The 18,594-nt window shown below is 39.3% G+C and overlaps 1 protein-coding gene across 1 annotated transcript in view; it reads right to left on the bottom strand.

Annotated features, from left to right (window-relative positions):
* Positions 1-18,594, bottom strand: part of LOC137996822 (SWI/SNF-related matrix-associated actin-dependent regulator of chromatin subfamily A containing DEAD/H box 1-like) — a 26,872-nt gene extending 8,278 nt beyond the window's left edge. Inside the window, exons 1-18 of the mRNA XM_068842413.1 lie at positions 18,092-18,594; positions 16,763-16,999; positions 15,625-15,807; positions 15,122-15,309; positions 14,848-14,886; positions 14,397-14,510; positions 13,418-13,494; positions 12,724-12,814; positions 12,533-12,632; positions 11,512-11,571; positions 9,210-9,285; positions 7,337-7,472; positions 6,546-6,686; positions 5,845-5,937; positions 4,831-4,948; positions 3,674-3,795; positions 2,668-2,763; positions 1-64 (exon numbers count right to left, since the gene is read on the bottom strand). The exon at positions 1-64 is cut by the window's left edge and continues 29 nt beyond it. Coding sequence (XP_068698514.1) covers positions 1-64; positions 2,668-2,763; positions 3,674-3,795; positions 4,831-4,948; positions 5,845-5,937; positions 6,546-6,686; positions 7,337-7,472; positions 9,210-9,285; positions 11,512-11,571; positions 12,533-12,632; positions 12,724-12,814; positions 13,418-13,494; positions 14,397-14,510; positions 14,848-14,886; positions 15,122-15,309; positions 15,625-15,807; positions 16,763-16,999; positions 18,092-18,437 — 2,281 coding nt within the window. The 5' untranslated portion in view covers positions 18,438-18,594. The remainder of the gene's footprint in view (positions 65-2,667; positions 2,764-3,673; positions 3,796-4,830; positions 4,949-5,844; positions 5,938-6,545; positions 6,687-7,336; positions 7,473-9,209; positions 9,286-11,511; positions 11,572-12,532; positions 12,633-12,723; positions 12,815-13,417; positions 13,495-14,396; positions 14,511-14,847; positions 14,887-15,121; positions 15,310-15,624; positions 15,808-16,762; positions 17,000-18,091) is intronic.

The raw sequence follows: 18,594 nt of genomic DNA, 5'->3' as shown, positions 1-18,594 counted from the left end.
CCAGATGAGAAAATTTTCCTGATTTCATCATTTCGTCATTACTGAGACAGTGACTGGCCAGACTCTGTGACGAGAACAACGATTAAAAGAGAAAAAGAAAGACAAAAAAAATCGCATATTCTGCTTGTAGTATCTCTTGATCTAAAGGACTGACAACTTAAGTACGATAGCAAGAGAACAGTACTCGGCCACGCAACCCATGCTTTACTCTACGAAAAAGGTTCGAGATGAAAAAGTCACAAAAATAAAGTAATTCAAGAAAGGTGTGAAACAAAATGTTTTGTTGATTTTGACTTCGGTTTTTTTATTCAAAGTGCTTAATGAGCTAATTCTTTCATATGGGAAAAAAGTCATTTACTCGGTAAAATCTACCTATCTGTTCGTTTTAAGGAACTCGCGTCATTTAAGAATCGGTTGCATAAATATTAAGTTGTTACGTTTCACCTCCTCTTGCCAATCTATTGTCTCACAGAAAAATTAACAAAAATTAACAAATGATTAGATAATAAATGTATATTAAACAAAAAAAGACGTCAAGAGAGCTTATGCTGTTTTCTGTCACTATAAAAATAACATCACATACCACAATGAAGCACACACAGTACAGAAAATCAACTAGAAAGATTAGACAAGGAAAATAATAGACTGAAGAAGATACTAAAATATAGTAACATTAACTTGAAAATGTATTGGAATTCCATGATAAAACCAATCAACTTTTTTCCTCATCTAAAGTACACCGCAATCTGTTGCTACCTAAAAAGTTATTTTACGAGGAGAACATAATGTCGAATGCATTTTGTTCTCGTCCAGTATTCATCTAAATGAAGATGTAGATGACTACTCGACGAGAACTAAATGCATAAAACTCATACAAATCCTTGTATTTATTCCCCAGAGCCTCGAGGTGATGTCTTTTGTTTAGGACTGAATTTTAATATATCGAAATTGAACGATTGGGAATTCTACAGAAACAGCCACTTCTGTCAACTCTTTGTTTGCTTTTTTGTTGTTCCAAGTCAATGGATAGAAAAGCACCGCAGCATAATCATTCAAGCACTGGAACAGGATGGTCAAGCATGAAAACAAAGAGAACATGCAATCTCATCCCCAGAGCCAACGTGTCTTTTGGTCAGCGCCAAGACACGGAGCTCTGGAATAATCAAATTTCAAAACTGGGTTGATTGGCTAATTGATTCGTGAAACTGCTCATGCGTAAACTACCGAGTGTAAAATAGCTGGTAATTTACGAATATGGCGCAAAAATATCCAACTAAACTTGTAAACACGAAGATTTGCCGCTGCTGTTGTAAACCCTCGAGTTCTAATGATCGCCCCATTTCACTTTTCGGTGAAACCGGAACTCCTAAAATCTTGGAGTTCCGGAAATTGATTATTCCAGAGCTTCGTGTCTTGGCGCTGACCGAAAGATACGTGGGCTCTGGGAACGAGATTGAGAGAACATGGAATTCGAGCTCCAAAATGCGCGCGCACGCATTCCCAGAGCTACTCGTCTTCATTTTGATTCGTAAGAGATCGAGGTGAAGTGCTCCAGACACATGGATAGATGTCCCAACATGTTTTCAATGTATCCTTCCTACATAGCCTCAAACGAAAGAAGGCAGCCACTTCGCTTCAACATCACCGAAGGCAAACCCACCCGGTACCTGTGGTCAGAGAGGGATTGGAACCTACCGCATGCGTATCGCATGCAAATCCAACGAATTTACCACAGTGACATGTTTCTTGAACACCGCAGGGATAAAAGAGCTAGGCTGTAAGAAGCATAACAATTAAATAAACTCATGAATAAAGGTGGTTGTGAGACGAAACTGTTTAAACCTTCCCGTCTGTCATTGTGATCAACGGAGTAGGTTTGGCGCAGAGCCGAGAGTGCTCGCTCGCTATTTACCAATTCGCCGCGGGTCCCATTCACGGAATGGGCCATTTCCGAGTTGCTGTTTGTCTCGGTTTCGAAGTGAGTCTTGGTGCTCAACTATTGTGACATCAATAGTACTATTGTGACATCAATCTAGCACTTCACATTACACTCTATTCGGTTGACTCTATTGAACTATTAAATGAGTTTGATTTCCATAAGAATACGCCACTCATTTCCATTTGAATGGTTGTGCACCAGGACTCGCTTTGAAACTGAGGCATGCAGCAACTCGGAAATGGGCTGTTGACGCCAAGGTGGGTTGAGTTTATTGGTTGTCTATTCTGCTCTGGGAGAATTTTCCCTGGGTACTCTGGTTTTTCCCTAACGTCGAAAACTAACATTTGATTTGAATCGAGTTGACTTACAGTCTCCAAAAATAGTAGACAACGTGTTCTCAGCTATATAACATCACATTATCGACATCATCGTTACCATTCGCCCTTGTCACACGGCGGCCATATTGTCCCGGGAGACCAAAAAAAGCTTTGTTTTACCACGTCAAGCCTCACCCCCATGGTTTCCACTGCGAGGCTTGGCGTGGTAAAGCAAAGCTCTTTTGGTCTCCCGGGACAATACGGCCGCCGTGTGACAAGGGCGAATAACTATCGTGGGAACCAAACGCACATAAAGGCTCAAACAGTTTCAGCTTACAAGACATATGATATATCAAATTATCAGTGTTGAGCTTCTTATGACAGTATTTCGCAAAGTACATATAATTTTACCTTTTCCTCGAGGCACAAACTATGAAGCTCAAAGTCCGACATGACTGTCATGTCCTCAAACACTAGATCAGGCTCGGAGTCTCGGTGAGAGGGGTCCTGTAAAATAATTCCAATAGCTAAAGAAGAAACTAAATTCCCTGACATCTCATAAAAAAATAAATTTTACTTCCTTGTATTTCAGAAGGCCTGAGAGGGTTTCCAACGGCTCGAGCGTGTGTGTAAGCTATACAAGCAACACTTAAGCTGCTCTCATAAGCTGATGAATCAAAGTGAGAAACCGGAAACGAAAGTGGGTCCAAAAATTGCGAAAACCTGAAATAAATTCTGTTAGCTGTAGTGAACTATATCTCGAAAGTTAGCTCGGTGACTTACCCTGATATTTTGTATGCACATAGTATTTCTTTCTTAGCATTCTTAGAGGACTTTAGAGGACTTCTTAAAACAAAATGAGTAGAGGAATTTTCTTCCGTCTTCCAACAGTGTTTTCGAAAATAACTCAAGTTCTGCTTGATAGTTTTTTCTCATTTGACGAATTAGTTAAGAGAATTTAAGAGTTTTCAAAATTTGAAAAAAAAACCAGACTAGGTCACCGAATTAGTTTGTAAGTCTTAAGCATTACTATGCTGTTACCATGGCAACAATTTGGACCAAAGCCTGAAATAAGTATAACACAAATATCAAAACACTGCCATACTGACAGAATGGATAGTGCTGCAATATTCTTGCATTGGAAATACACTGTTACCTGTGGAAAACACCTTCGAGCCTCTTAATATAAAAACTCTCAGGAAGAATGTCCTTGACTTAAAAACAAAACTGCTCGATTGATGCCAAATTGTTGATTGACTCAATGGCGGCCATGGATCTGCATCCACTGAGCCTGTATTCTACCATGGGTGTCTTGGGACCAATTCACAGACCTATCGACATATGTAGGTTGGAATGTCGGTTGTCTCGTCCGCTCCACGCCGACATGTCTATAATTTGATTTTATTTTCTTTCTTACCTTGCAATATTTTTTAGCCATCTCCAATAACGTTCCATCCTTGTAAAGGTTACGCAGTAGCAATGGATGATTAGAGGCCTTGCGAAGCATCATAAGTATATTGCTATATTGTGAACTAGAATCTACAAGAAAATGCAGCAGTAAAACAATAGATCGATCAATCAGTCAGTCAATCAATCAATCAATCAAATCAGCCAATACCGTAAAATTCCGAAAATAAGCTCCTCCAAATAAAAGGCCCCCAGAGCGGTAACCCAAAAGACCCTCCGTTAAATCGCGCCTCCAAATATAAGCCTCCCGGCAGCTTTTACTTGCAAAATTGCCCTCAAATACAAAGTAAAACAAAGCAAAAACGGTAAATTTACTTCCAACTATAAGGTTAGCCCAATCGATTTGGAAACGCAAATTCCCCTCCGTAGATAAGCCCCTCCAAAAATAAGCACCTTGAAAAGGGCCTTTGAAATAAATAAGCCCCGGGACTTATTTTCGGGATTTTACGGTATAAAAAAATACCATAATACTCTTTGTTTGTCTCTCCAACATTTGGCATAAGCATTGTTCTTATTTTCTCTTGGGACTTACAATGGTCCCAAGAGAAACTGGAAACAATGCTTACGCAAAATTTTCGAGGGACAAACAAAGAGTATTATAGTACTTTTGATAGTGGCTAATAAGCAGTCAGTCATCCGACTGATCGATTAACATACTTGGAACTCGTAAAGAAATTTACGATATACTCATTGAAACTGAAAGGACGAGAACACGAATTCTTCGGGAAACGTTTTCTGACTTAATGAACTTAACTCTATTTTAAATGATCGGCATGACAGTCAAGATCGAGACACCCGGAACGGTGTGTGGGTTCTGTATCTGCGCCACAGAGTTTATCATTAGATGCTGTGTGACAGCTTGAAGGTGTGGTTTAATTGTCTTTAGAAGGGACAATACTAATCTAACTATGCAGGGCGTTTGTGACATGAACCAACTTTAATTAATGGCCTGGCTTCCACGATTCTTGCATAGTTCAGTGATAGAGCATCCAAACCAGTACCTGAAGGGCGTAGGTTCGACTCTTGCAAAGGAGTACTCGGAATTTTTTTCCGAGTATTCCCGAGTCGTAAAAAGAAATACTCATTACTCTGAACACTGTTACTTACTTGATTGTTTAAATTGTTTTGAACATTTCAGAAAACTGTCATTGTACAACTGCCGCTGATAATCAGTCAGCTCACATTTGATCATGTGGTCATACTTGGCGGGAAGCTGTTGCAGAACCTGTGACATTCAAATTTGTTAAGTAATAACGACGATTTATCATAAATAATGTAACAAAAATTACTTCACCGGAACAGCGTTATACCAACTTGAACCATCAACCTTCCACAGCCAGGTAAAGGTGCTTTAATGGTTGGCAACAATGCAAATAAAGTCAAATGAAAGCAGATGAGAGGGAGCACCCGAAGAAAATCCCTCGAAGCAGAATAGAGAACCAACAAACTCAACTCCCATACGGCGCCGAGTTCGGGAATCGAACCCGGGACACATTGGCGAGTGGTAAGTGCTCTCCGACATCCCTTGTTTGTTATTTATTTTATTTGTTTAAGCAGGTTGAAGTTTTGGCAGCTATTCAGCTGATGTGGACCTGCTATACCCACCCACCCATATACACACCGAGGACAGCCACAACACCGGGAACTTCATCCCCTACTCTTCTTCTCGAATAGTGTGTGCGTTCTTTAAAGTCCCACAGGGAACTAATGAACATGGAAATTATTGTGAGACGGGACCTCCGGCTTATCGTCCCTATCCGAGAAGACTTGAAAGTCTAACCATTTGCGGATGTAATTACAAAAGGAAGCACTTTCTCCTCAGTTATTTAAAGACCCTGAGTGTTGGTCCGGCCGGAGTCGAACTCACGACCTCCCGCATGGCAGCCCGGTGCTCAACCAACTGAGCCACCGGTGCGCGGTTGCTTCACTCAACCCTAATCCCCGGTAGCGCTACGGGTCACACGATAGCCCGGAGAAATAAGTGCTAATCCTGTTTTCAACAACTCCATTTAAGACCATAATCAAATTCCCAAAATTAGGCAGTTCGATTCGACGTTTAGAGGGGTCGGGGGTTCAATCAAGAGCTGAATGTGGCAGTCTGTTTTGTATAAAAGTACTTACGTCTTTTTTTAGCCGTCTGAGAACAAAGGGTTTCATAATCCTTTTGGCTTGTTCTACTGTTGCTTTTTCATAATTGCTACCAGGTTCACTGTTCTGAAAACACAGGTATGAAATACCACTTACTAACCGAGTTGGAGGTCCGTACTCTAAGTTACGGACCGAGTTTTTTCCCGTTGATTTGTGGCCCAAACGGGAAGCTTGCAGGCCATAAATTAACGGGAAAAAAGGAGGATCCGTAGCTTACAAGACAGACCGAGAAAGATATTTATTATATCTGTGAGGTAATAAGGCGCGCGGGAAAGGAAACTTGTAAGTTGTACTCAGTACAAGTGGAACGTTCAACTACCACATGATTGTCATGCGTAAAAATCTGCCAAACGAATAAATCTTAATGGCTTTTTGAAATAAGTTGCTTGCAAGATTCAAACAGTTTCACAAGTTCATTTCAAATAATCATGAAAAACTCACTGGAAAATGTTGCGCAAAAAATTTCACATTTTGCGGCCCCCTAAATTAGCCAATCATACCTTGCGTACTATCTGAGATACATACTATCAGTGTACAATAACTCTTCCACTTCTGCTGTTTTCATACCGGAGAGGCAAGAAGAAATTAATTAAAAGCTCTGCGATTAAGCAACAGGGTGATGCGAGATTGTCTTGGCGAGAAGTAAAAACAAAAAGCAAAAAGTACTGTCTTACCATTCGGCTGTAAGAGAAGAGCATTTTGATTCCCTGTACACTTTTGCCAAACATTGAAGGCATAACAAAGCTAAGGAGCGACATCAATTCAAGCAAGTTGTTCTGTAATGGTGTCCCTGTGAGTAGAAGACGGCGGCGGGACTGGCATACAAGAAAAAAGGACAAACTAGAGATTGATGAAAGTTAACTTTCGACTAGCAGCAACTATAAACCTATCACGTGAAGATCCTCGTAGTAAAGAACGCAATTTTTGCAATAGCGTAGACAAGCCTAAAAAATACAGGACTTCAACGCGGTTTGAACCCGTGTCCCCGCGATACCGGTGCGACGCTCTAACCAACTGAACTATGAAGCCACTGACATTGGGAGCTGGTCATTTGTGGGTTCTCATGTTCCCGTGATGAATGAATCAACGAATCAAATGATATATCAAAACGATCACATATTGAACTCCGGATACGAAATCAAGTGAAGCTCTGATCCTCGCAGTTATGAACACAATTTTTGCAATGGCGTAGAGAAGCCTGGAAAATTCAGGACTTCAACGGGGTTTGAACCAAAGAGAGAGAATATATGGGCTCCGCCTTTTCAACTTGGGTATGAAAGGAGGGGAAGAGGGGACAGTGGCAAGAGCTGCCTTTCCTGGGGTATCCTCGAACCCCTCCCATGAAACCACCATCCCTGTCTTCCTTAAGTTCCCGCTCATCTCTGCACCCCTTTCTCCATGGCAACGAATTTTCGCAAATCCGGACATTTCGTGGTCTTCTATAGTTTGCGTATAGAAAACTTACCGTAAGTTTCATAAGTCCCTGGTATCTCTGCGATTGCATATTCTTCAGCATGTGCCCTTCATCCAATACCATGTAATTACATTTTAGTTTTCTGAGAAATCTGCGATCATCTGCATTTCCTGTCGCAACTGCGTAACTGTCGAAATAAAACAAGGCTCTTACATCCACTCAGTTACATGACCAGGCTGAAGGCAAATGCCAGGCTGCAATCTACGTTTTGCCAAAATTTGGTAAAATTTGTTTGATTTCAGTTAATTTCTTCCCTGTTAGCAACAGCTATCAAACAAGGTTTCAAAATGGCGGAATAAGTTAACCTTTTATTCCCAAGATCGAAACGTTATTTCTCCTAACTAGTACCATGGATTTCTTTGTTGGGTAGTCACGAGAATTTGGTGTTATATCAAGATCCCACCACTTAAGCTGATAATTATCTTGATCCTCAATACATGTCTGACTGACATTAATTGAACTGACTGTGAGGAGAATTTACACGGTGATCATTCCCGGGAGTCAAAGGGTTAAAAAAAGGGAACTTTTTTTTTTACGTTATTACGACAGCTGAGCAGAAGCTTGCCAGTTGCCAATAGGCCATTTCCGAGTTGCTGTTTGTCTCGGTTTCGAAGAGAGTCTCGGTGCTCAACTATTGAAAGGGGAATGAGTTCGATTTGCATAAGAATACGCAACTAATTTCCATTTGAATGGTTGTGCACCAGGACTCGCTTTGAAACTGAGGCATGCAGCAACTCGGAAATGGGCTATTGCCGTTTACGCCAATTCAAGCCTATCTAGTAACGTACAATTGTCCACAATAAGGTACTTACCGAAGCCTGTTCCGATCTACCTTGTTACAAGGTCAAAATTCAGCTTTACATATCAAATGAGTCGTTGCGGTGGGATTATAATAAAGCTGATATTTCAAGCGTTTACCCCTTACGATAGCCAATTCTGTTTAACCCTTTCAATTCGAAGAGCGAGACTTACAGATTTTACTCTGTTTACGCTCCACGATTTTACTCATCAATGGGGCCTGCTTTAGGGACTAATGGATTAAGAAAGCGGATTGGCCGAGTGGTTTGGGCCCTGGGCAATAAGGGAGTGCCCGGGTTGTTCTGGGTAAGCCCCTGCTCAACTTCTCAGCTTCGCATGTAAAGGCCCGGGAAAACGGCTTAAACAATTGCTTCAACATCTGTTCGCTTTTGCTGAACGATATCGACTGTTGGGATGGGAAGATCTTAGACAGCAATGACCAGAACCAGGTTGCTGACCAGCGGTTTTCGTTAAACAATGGTTTGCTGGGGGTGCTCAGTCTCGCGGGCTCAGAAAACCTGGTTGTGGTCACTGTTATTTACGGTTTTTCGCTGGGATGGGCAAACGGTTTCAAAACATCATCAAGATCGATTCAACTTGGGAAAAACTAACTAAAATGGAAAGGATCATTAAATTCTTGCCAGCTTTTAGAACTATGATTCGCAAAAAGGATATACCTGTAAAAGCTGAGGTTGTAGAGAGAAGTTATGGAAGAGATTGTAAGTTTGTACCTATGTTTAAGTTAGTTCAGTCTTATTACACATTAACACTTTCAAATTCTTAAATTGTAACGTATGAAAACTCGCTTTTTTTAGGCAGTTCTAATAAACATATTGTTGTGATCCATTAATCACGAAGTAACGTTGTTTAGGTTGTTTTAGGAGATATATTGTAAGTAATTATGTATCTTAGCTTGTGTCCCAAATTAAGTGCTGTTGGTGCTAGAACGACTATAGACACGGTAATAAAGGCTATGTATGAATGCGAGTAAAGAAGCTGGGGCTTTAAGTTGTCATACTGATACAGAGAGGTGGAATAATAAAGCAGGTACAGTGATTGCACTTACGTAGTAATGACTATGTCAGGGACATCTATGTTATCCTCAAGCTCGTGTCGCATCAACATTCTTTCTTCTTGATTCCCTAAAAGGAATGAATGAGCAAGTTGAGGGAGTCTGCAAATGACCATCGGGCAATGACAAAATAGTTAAGAAACGATAGGGAATAGAAAAATGATACGAAGAGCTTTATCAACGTGGGTTTCACTCCAGCCGAACCAACAAGTGCATTTAACTAGGCAAGGAAAATATTAACCGCTGCTTCTGTAGTGCCATCTGCGAAAGGTTAGACTTTCCAGTTTTCTGAAACTTGAAATCACGGAAAATAACCTTTATATTGAATTCAGTCTAATTTTTTTTTCAAAGAAAGCGTTTGTATCCGAAAAAAATAAGTTTTAGAATCGCTTATTTTTGTTTTCAACTTTCGCGTGCGCCGCCAACTTGAATAATTGTGACGTGTAACCGTTGCCCTACAAAAGCTCTTTGTGTCAGAAAAAGATGAAGGCGCCCGCGAAATTTGAAAGGGAAAATGAGCGACTTCAAAATTCACTTTTCCTGACATAAACTCTTTATGAAAACAAAATTGGAACCATACTTTCGTTCGGTTTAAACTTAATCTGTAGTGAGAGTGGAGGTTCCCTTTAAGGCCTACATTGTGACATAAGCATGATGTGATTTTATCTCGAGGCCCGTCATATAGTTAAGTATTTAGGTATGCCGTTGCATGGGGCAAGAGGCGTTGTCAATCATAGAGCTTAAGCCAATCAAATGAGGCCAGATCGAATAATACCGAGGTTATAGGAAAGATCAGTTAAACTCGTGGTCCTTCCCGCCTTTATTACCACCGTGTTAACATCCGAACACAGATTTCCGGTACTGTAGAAGAATTTTCCCGCCCCCTCCTCATGCACCAGCCTTGTCTTCACGTTTTTGTTGCCTTTTGACACGTACTTGGCTCTTTGCCGATATTTAACCCCACCTTTGCTGAGATTGCTTGATGTTTATTATATCAATATTCTTGCTCTCGGGTGAAATAAAAGCGTCACTATTGTGGCCAATTTATCCCACATTATCAGTTATCATTTTATCTCCAGTCAATCTCGTCAGCAAACTAGTGCGACGTCACGCAGAGCTTTGGGTCCCGTTTCAGTAGAGACACGCGGGTTTCGTGATAAAAAGTAATTATATAAGTGGAATGTAAGGACGCAACAGACAGTATTGGAAGATATATGAACGCACACGAAGGCGAACAGTGGAACATACTGACTTTATAACCGAAAGATCATTGCAGAATAAATAAAGCAACTTAGCAGTAGAAAAGGCACCTGAAAAATCCCTGGAGGCTTCACATGACTCGAGGCTATTACCGCGCTACTGCGCTGCACACTCCTCTACTTATGACCTATCGAGTCACATTTTATTAGTTCGTTGTAGGTCCACATCAGCCTTTTGGCTGCCATTCTGTAATCTGCATTACTAAATAAAGTGATTGATTGATTGATTGATTGACTAACAAGTCGTCAGTCCGAAATCGTGTCGCATTCTGTACGAGGTGAAAGTGCGAGGGAAGATAATGAAAACAAATTACATTTGAACTGAGGTATGTGGCAGCGACTTTGTGAGGGAAAGATCGCCACAGTGAATATTGTACCTGATTTATGAATGAATCTTTGATAGAGACCGTATTCATAAATGGAGGCAAAGGATTATTTTTTGTCTTTTCCTCACTAGCCTCGTTTGCACGAACAAATTTCAAAGAATTTTTGCTCCAAGTGAGGCAACTGAGGATGATTGGCACAAAGACATGAATACAGTCTATACAGTGCTTAGCAGCCAGGGCAATAAATCAATATAGATTCCATGTTGCGAATCGTCTCTTCAGTAATAGATCACAGCTGACGTAAAATGTGGTAAGAACAGAATTAAAGTCGCCGAGTCTGTCACTAATGTTCTTACCAAATTCTGACGTCTTCTGTGATCTATTACTGAACAGACGCACGGCAACATGGAATCTATTGTTTTGTTTTTATAATAAAGAATTCAAAGTTTTTAATGCCTCCGTCAGTTATGCGTCTGTCCACTGATAAATCATAGGTGAGGGGAACCAATCAAAATGGGTGCATTATTGAGTTGATTACAGTAAAAAATATTGGAATCACCAATCTGTTATTTTCTAGAGATACAATACTAATATTTGGAAAAATTTGACCTGCAATACGATTTAAAGAGTTACTGTGTCACCTTTTCATAAATGTGTATTTGACCATTTTTACATGTGTGAACAAAAGAGAGAAGAAGAGTTATAACTAACCATAGTACATCAAGAAATCCATAGATGGGCACCAATTCTTTATCTCCCTGCACCAATTATCTGGAAACATTACAAAAACGTCACGGCATAAACAAGGTGCAATGAATCAGCAAACTAAGTTAAATTCCCAAAATGTTCATGACCATTTAAGGAAAAATAATTGGTCATTGTTACTTACTGTACTCAGGTAATCTCAAAACAACTAACCGAGTTTGAGGCGTCAGGTTCCGTACTTTAAGTTACGGAATTTATGGCCCAAGCACGAAAAGCACCGTCACGAGCCATAATCAACAAAAACTGTAACTTACATGTACAGTAAACAAGATTAGTAAAGGGCTCTTCACACAGTCCCGGTTGACAGGGCTGGCTCAGTTATATCGAGATGAAAAAGTGGCGATAAGAAACCTCAAATTTCTTTTGACTTTACGTTAACTATCAAATGGAACTATTCCGAGCTTCATTATAGAAGGAAAGAGAAGAAAATCGCGGTAATGTCCGTTCTAGCACGAAAATGCATTGTATTATTTTTCTCCCGGTAACCGGGCTGAAGTGTTCATACGGCAAAATTTCCAGCCCGCTTACCGAGATCTCGGTAACCGAACCAGCCCTCCCTCTCATATGAACACATTGAAATTTTTACAAAGGATTTAGAGGCGAGACGAGATCTCGGAAACCGGGAAATAGGAAATAGGAGTTCCCGATAAGCCCCTGACGGGTATAAAGTATTTCCGGGAATTAGCACTTATGGTATATAACACAAAGGACAGTGAAAGAAATATGTCAAACGTAACAGTGACCAATGAGAGGTGGACTTCAATCTGCAGCTTCATGTGTTCACCTGAAAGGACTTGATGAAAGAGAATTGAATGTATATTTTTGAAGTGCAGGCTATAATAGACGAAACAGAGAAATGATACTCTGTATAGCCCGCACTTCAGATATATACATTTAGAACTTTAACCCAGAAATAATTGCATACACCATTCAAACTTCATTGAAAGTGCTGTAGATGAATAACAACCTAGTGTTGATGCTGGAACAATGATTAGATGAGGGCCTTCTTCTCCACTTTCACTCAAATGTGCAAGGAATGAGATAGCTTGAACAGTTTTACCAAGACCCTAAAATAGAGGAAAGAGATTAGTGGTTATTTTTTATTGTAAGTACTTGCAACATGAAATTCAGAGACAACTGGCCAGCCCAAGAACAAACCATTTCGTCTGCTAATATTCCATTGACTTTTTGCTCATGCATTAGCACGAGCCAATTGAGACTTGTCAGTTGATATGGCTTGAGTTGAAGACTGAGAAAAAAAAAACAGAATTACCGTAAGCCAATGGTCATGCTGTTCGACCATGTAACAGAAACATTTTCAGTATTTGGAACAAATTAAAGGTTGCTTAAACTTTTTTATGGCCGAGTGCACCATTTTGAGAATGGGCCAAACATTGTACAAAATACAACTTGTTCTAGGAGGAATAAGTCAAATATTAAATAATCTTCCAGTAATAATAGTTGCACAAACTTTGAAGAGCAAGTACCTTTAATGTACTGGATTTGACTAGAACATAACATAAACGTAAACCCCAAGATACTCTTATTTGAATAGTTGCATACATGTACATACAATCTTGGACAGAACTAGTTGAGAAAATGAGTCATCACCTTCCCTTTGTATATTTCCACAAACTAACAAAAGTTTTATATAGCATCCCTACCCCACTACGTAATGAGGGTCTACAATTTAGGGAATGCTAGGACAGAATTCAGAGCCCTTTTTCAGCACACATTTTGGGCACGGTGCAGTTGTTTGCTTGTGATCACACAAAAATGCTTGCATTTTTCTCAAAAAAATATGCCCTAGATTGTAGCCCCTGGGAAATTGCACATCACAATGGTTTCATACCTGCTATTTAATGATTTGGGTTGTGCAGTGATTGCAACTCCCTTTTTTCCATTGACATTCTGATCACCATTTATGGCCTCAAAATCAAACAAAAGCACTTAGTGGATTGCATATCCATTTAATCAGACAAATACATGTACATTCATTTCATAGCTATAAAAATTATTATTTTTTCTTTGGATTTTGCTGGTGTATAGCACAAATAAGGAGAGACCAATAAAACAGGACCTTCACTCCTCCACTTCCCTTTAATTACAGACTATGTTCTCCACTTGATCTTTGCAGACAGTATGTGGGTCCTTGATTCAGACCCTCAAAGTTGATCGAAATTGAAGTCTTTTGAGATTTAGGACGAAAAGATAAAGTCATTCCTGTTAAGGTCAAGGCTGAAATGTCTAACTGCCATGAGATGTCAAGCAAATGCAGCAACTGCTTCTCAGTCATTTAAACTACTCGCAAATGTGTGACTCCTTCAGATAGTCGTATAGGGGAATTAATTCAGTCGTACATGACTGTATTCAGGTCACAATTTAGAGCCTAGAATATGCATCCTTTTTACGCAAAATTCACTTCAACCACTGCTTAATTGTTAGTGACTTTTCATGGACACCTGTTATAAGTTGCTCAAAAGGTGGATAACAAACAATTATCTGATCACCATCCAGTGGATTGTTAGCCACTAAATAATGATATTTAGCGGAAAGCCCTTAAACTTTAGACCTTCGCCGTTTTCCTTGAAGTTGTATTCCTGGTTGTTTTTTTCTGTCACTTAAAAAAAAGCGAAAGACATTCAGATTTAGGGAAATACTTACAAAAAAGACCATGTAAATAGTTAGTCCAGTAGTTACTTATAAATTTTCTCCAAGGAAATCTTGGTTTCAATCCTTGTCTTGGTTTCACCTGACTTGCTGTTATGACTTTTCATTTATAACTATACTGTAAATAGTAGTGTACAATTATTGTCGGAAACAAAACTTACTGTTAATCTTGAAGTCAAGATATTTTGGATTTTGGTAGAGATCTTTTCACATTTGCTCATCAATTCTTCAACAGCTTTACGCTCTTCCAATAGGCACTGGCAATTATCTATCAACTATACACAAAAATAAGGAACCAATTCTGTGCATGACTGTATACACCATATTGAATTTCATAAATGGTGGCTATAATACATTATTCTTTTGTTTTTATGCTAACCATCTTCACTAGCCTCGTTAGCACGAACAAAATTCAAGAGAATTTTGTTCCAAAGTGAGGCTAGTGAGGATGATTAGCATAAAGACAAAAGAATATTTCTTGGCCACCATTTATGAATATGGTCCATGAATGCATGAACTTGTGAACAAAGCATGTATCTATAAATCAATGTAACAAACAAAGGAAAAGATGAGTAAGAGTGAGATAATATGAACCAAAGGGCAATAAGTCACCTGGGATGACATGCTTGGCGCAGAATCCAGCTTGTTGACCTGTTGAAAGGAAAATCAAGAAAGCCAGTGACTGGTGTTTTCACTTACTTGTAAGCAACAAAAGAAACACAAGTTCTAGACACAGCAACAATAATACATTTGTATTATTGTGAGCAGAAACACACAGTAACAACATTTTAAAAACAGGGGACCAATATACTGCAGATGATAAAAAAATGTTCAGGTATGTAATAATACATGTACATAATAAAAGACCATGAAGTCTGTCACTTACAAGCTCTTCCCAGGAATCGAAAGGCCTCATTTTTATTATTTTCTCAGCCTTTTTAGCTGACAACCCAGGAACAGCACCCAGTTCTTGCACTGTGCAGTCATTGAAGAAAGAAAGTATTGTAGCCATTTCTTCATTGTTATATGATTCATCTTCGCTATCCACACCAGCTATATCAGTACAATCTACAACTGTTAGAAATGATGACATTTAGATGTAAGAAATTTTTCCATAGTACTAAGGGTCGATATTTGTCCAAGATGTAATGGGTTTGCAAAATTCTTATTGCTTTTAAGGCTTGTACAGCACAACACAGTAGCTGCTGTTGTGTTGCTGCTCTTATACCTTACAGTAACTTTTGAAGCCTATTTTGTAACCACGAGTCACTTCTGCTGACATCACAGACTTGCTTACTATCGGCTTTTGCTTTGGCTTCCCCATTTTGTGCATTTTGGGTGACTATACATTTGTATAACAGTGGTAAGGCTGAAGTTGTATTGTCTTACTTGACAGTACAGCACTGCATTCTCCATCTAGCTTTATTTCTTCCTCTCCGTGTTTTTCCCGCACACCATCATAACTGTAATCATCACCACCACCATCATCATCATCATCATCATCATCATCATCATCATTACCATCATCAGAGGACAAAGTAATCACATCTGGTTCACCTTCATGAGTTATTACTGTAAAACAATATATGAAAAAAAAGATCACATAATGTTATTTGCAATGATAAATAAATATCTAAATTTTTAATTTAGTTTTAATGTTTTTAGATCTGTTTTAAACCCCCTTGATAGAATTTTAATTATGAGCACGCATCGCTCCAACAGTTTTATAAATTTTTAAATAAATAAATAAATATTAATACGCTGGTCACTCCTCTAACATCTTTTTCAGGACCACTGAAAACAAAATTAATCCAACATGGTTTTGATGTTACTAAGTAATGTGAACCTTATAAATTTAAATTTTGAAACATTAATACAGTCATATTTTTCGCACTTGCCGAATTTATACTATCTAGAGACGAATAACTCGTCTTAGATGAATTCTCCATCTACGTACAGATGAATCAATCAAAGACGAATTTTGATCCCTAATTCGTCTAAACACCGGATTTATATCTACATGAGTTGCAGATGAATAGCCGTCTTAGAATAATAATCTTATTCGTCTTAGACAAGTTATTTGTCTCTTGATAGTATAAATTCAGCTACTGAAATGGAAGCACCTCACTAATGCAGCTGCTGATACATGTAGCTGAATCCAACTGAAGTTCACTTTGTTACCAAAATCTCTCTAGGACAGAAACTTCTATAAAAGGAGAGGGGAACACTTTTAGCCTTTTACGTGTACTATCTAGTGGGAGATACCTTTCAAAGCAGTCACTGTCCAGAATGACATTCTTTGTACCATTGACGGACTATTGCCCAGATATAATTTAATTTAAAAACCATCCTACAAGACTGAGATTAGTACTGTATATGCAATGATCACAAAGATTTCAGGCCTACATAATATCTAGCCTCCTTTGCTCACATTCTTCAGACTCATCGCGCAATCTTTCCTCCTCAACGAGGAGGAACAATTGCATGACGAGTCACAAGATTGTCTGCGAAAGAGGCTACATTATACCTTGCTTTTGATCTTTTGAAGATGGCATGTTGACAGCGACATTGTTATTGCTCTTACTGGGATCTTTACTTTTGGAAAAATCTTTCCTATTACCACTGTTGCCATCATCAAAAGTTTCTAATTCGCAGTCATTATCACATAATCTCTTAAAGGCAGCCTTGGCTTCAGTGTCATCTGTATTGTCATCAGTCTCTATAAAACAATGTCTCTTCCTCTTTTTTCTGTTCCCACAGTCACCTAAGGATAAATTAAGTTGATGGTAAACTGATTTCTGCTTCTTGACAATTCATTCTACTAACAGTAAAATTAGGATATGTATTGCCCCCTGCACAATTGAAATGCTGTTGTCTGCCTAGGAAAGGAAGGGCGATGGGGTCGAGAGAAGCTGATGTTCTTATTCTTCCAAAGGGCTGGGCATTTCCACTTGTTAGATATGGGAAATTTGAATGCTAGCCTTTACACCATGGTGTCAGCTATTGCTGTATTTAGATGATTTAAAGAACTGCTATTTTGTGGTGGATTGGCTAACATGCAAAGAATTGCACAAGCTTAAAGTTACTCTGCATTTGAAGGTGTTGAATATGATGCCATTGTCTGCTGGTTCGGCTTTAAGAGCATAATTAAGATAGCAACATATTAAAAATAATATGTTTATTTGCTTATTGATTTCCCTTGGGGTACGCGCACTTGATTACTTGAAATGGATCTGTGATTGGGCATTTGAAGAGGTTTTTGGATAAGAAAGGGGGGATTTGGAACAACCAAATAATCTGGATATTTGCCCAGGTGGGGAGAGGGGTGTGGAAGGGAGGGGGGGCATCACTACAGTACCGTACATACAGACCAGGCCCCAGTTGTTCAAAAGGTGGATGACGGTATCCAGCAGATAAATCACTATCCATTGGATAGCGCAATTGATTTCGCTATTATTTATCTACTCGATAGTGATTTAACCGGTGGATAGCCCAAACCATCGTTTGAACAACTGGGGCCAGTACAGTACATAATATAACGGATGAACTATTTGATGTGTAATTTTAGGCCGATTTTCCTGGTCTCAGATTCTTCCAAACCCCAGAAACGTATTACTAAAAGACCTATTTCAAGATTAGCCTGTTAAAATTTGAAGGGATCCTATTTGAACATGTGTCTCTTTCGCGTGACCATGAAAAGGTGTTTACTAGTCGTTGTACTATACTACCAGCAATTGAGTACATCAATACATTGCACCAAGACAGTAAGGAAGCACCTGTAGACAGAATTCACCAACAAGGGGACATCTAATGTTCTGCGTTAAAGAGTTGAGCGCATGTTAAACTCACTACTTACTAGATTTTGTCGGAGATAAACCGAGACAAATAGAACTCACTGCCTCCTCCATTGAAGCTGACGAAGTTATGGCATCCACAATTTGCAGCCTTGTTTCGCTTGTAAATTGTCCAACGATTTCAGCGAACTGAGACGACCAGTCTCCTTCGCTTTGAAATTCATTTCTTTTCTCTAGTGCAGGCTTGGCATCTCCGCGATGCACGGAGTCTAAATTACTTTCATACAACGTTTTATTCGAGTCCGAAGTTGTTGCACATGCTGGCACGTCATCATCACGCCGCTCACCATGGTCAAATACCGAACGTTTTCGCTCGTAATAAAATTTGTCCAAATTTAACTCAGACATTGTGTTGGCATACCATCACGCCTCACTGTTGATACTTTTTTCTTTGTCTGCAAATAACTGCAGAAGAAACTTACTACGTATGCAGCGGACGAAAAACGCCGGTCCCATACGAAATGAAAATTTGGCGGGTTGAATGTAGCAAAGTGGAAAAGCGCGA

This window comes from Montipora foliosa, chromosome 3, assembly GCF_036669935.1.
Source record: "Montipora foliosa isolate CH-2021 chromosome 3, ASM3666993v2, whole genome shotgun sequence".
NCBI lineage: Eukaryota > Metazoa > Cnidaria > Anthozoa > Scleractinia > Acroporidae > Montipora > Montipora foliosa.
Note: the sequence above shows the minus strand (reverse complement) of the source record. Positions and strands in the feature narration are given on the sequence as shown.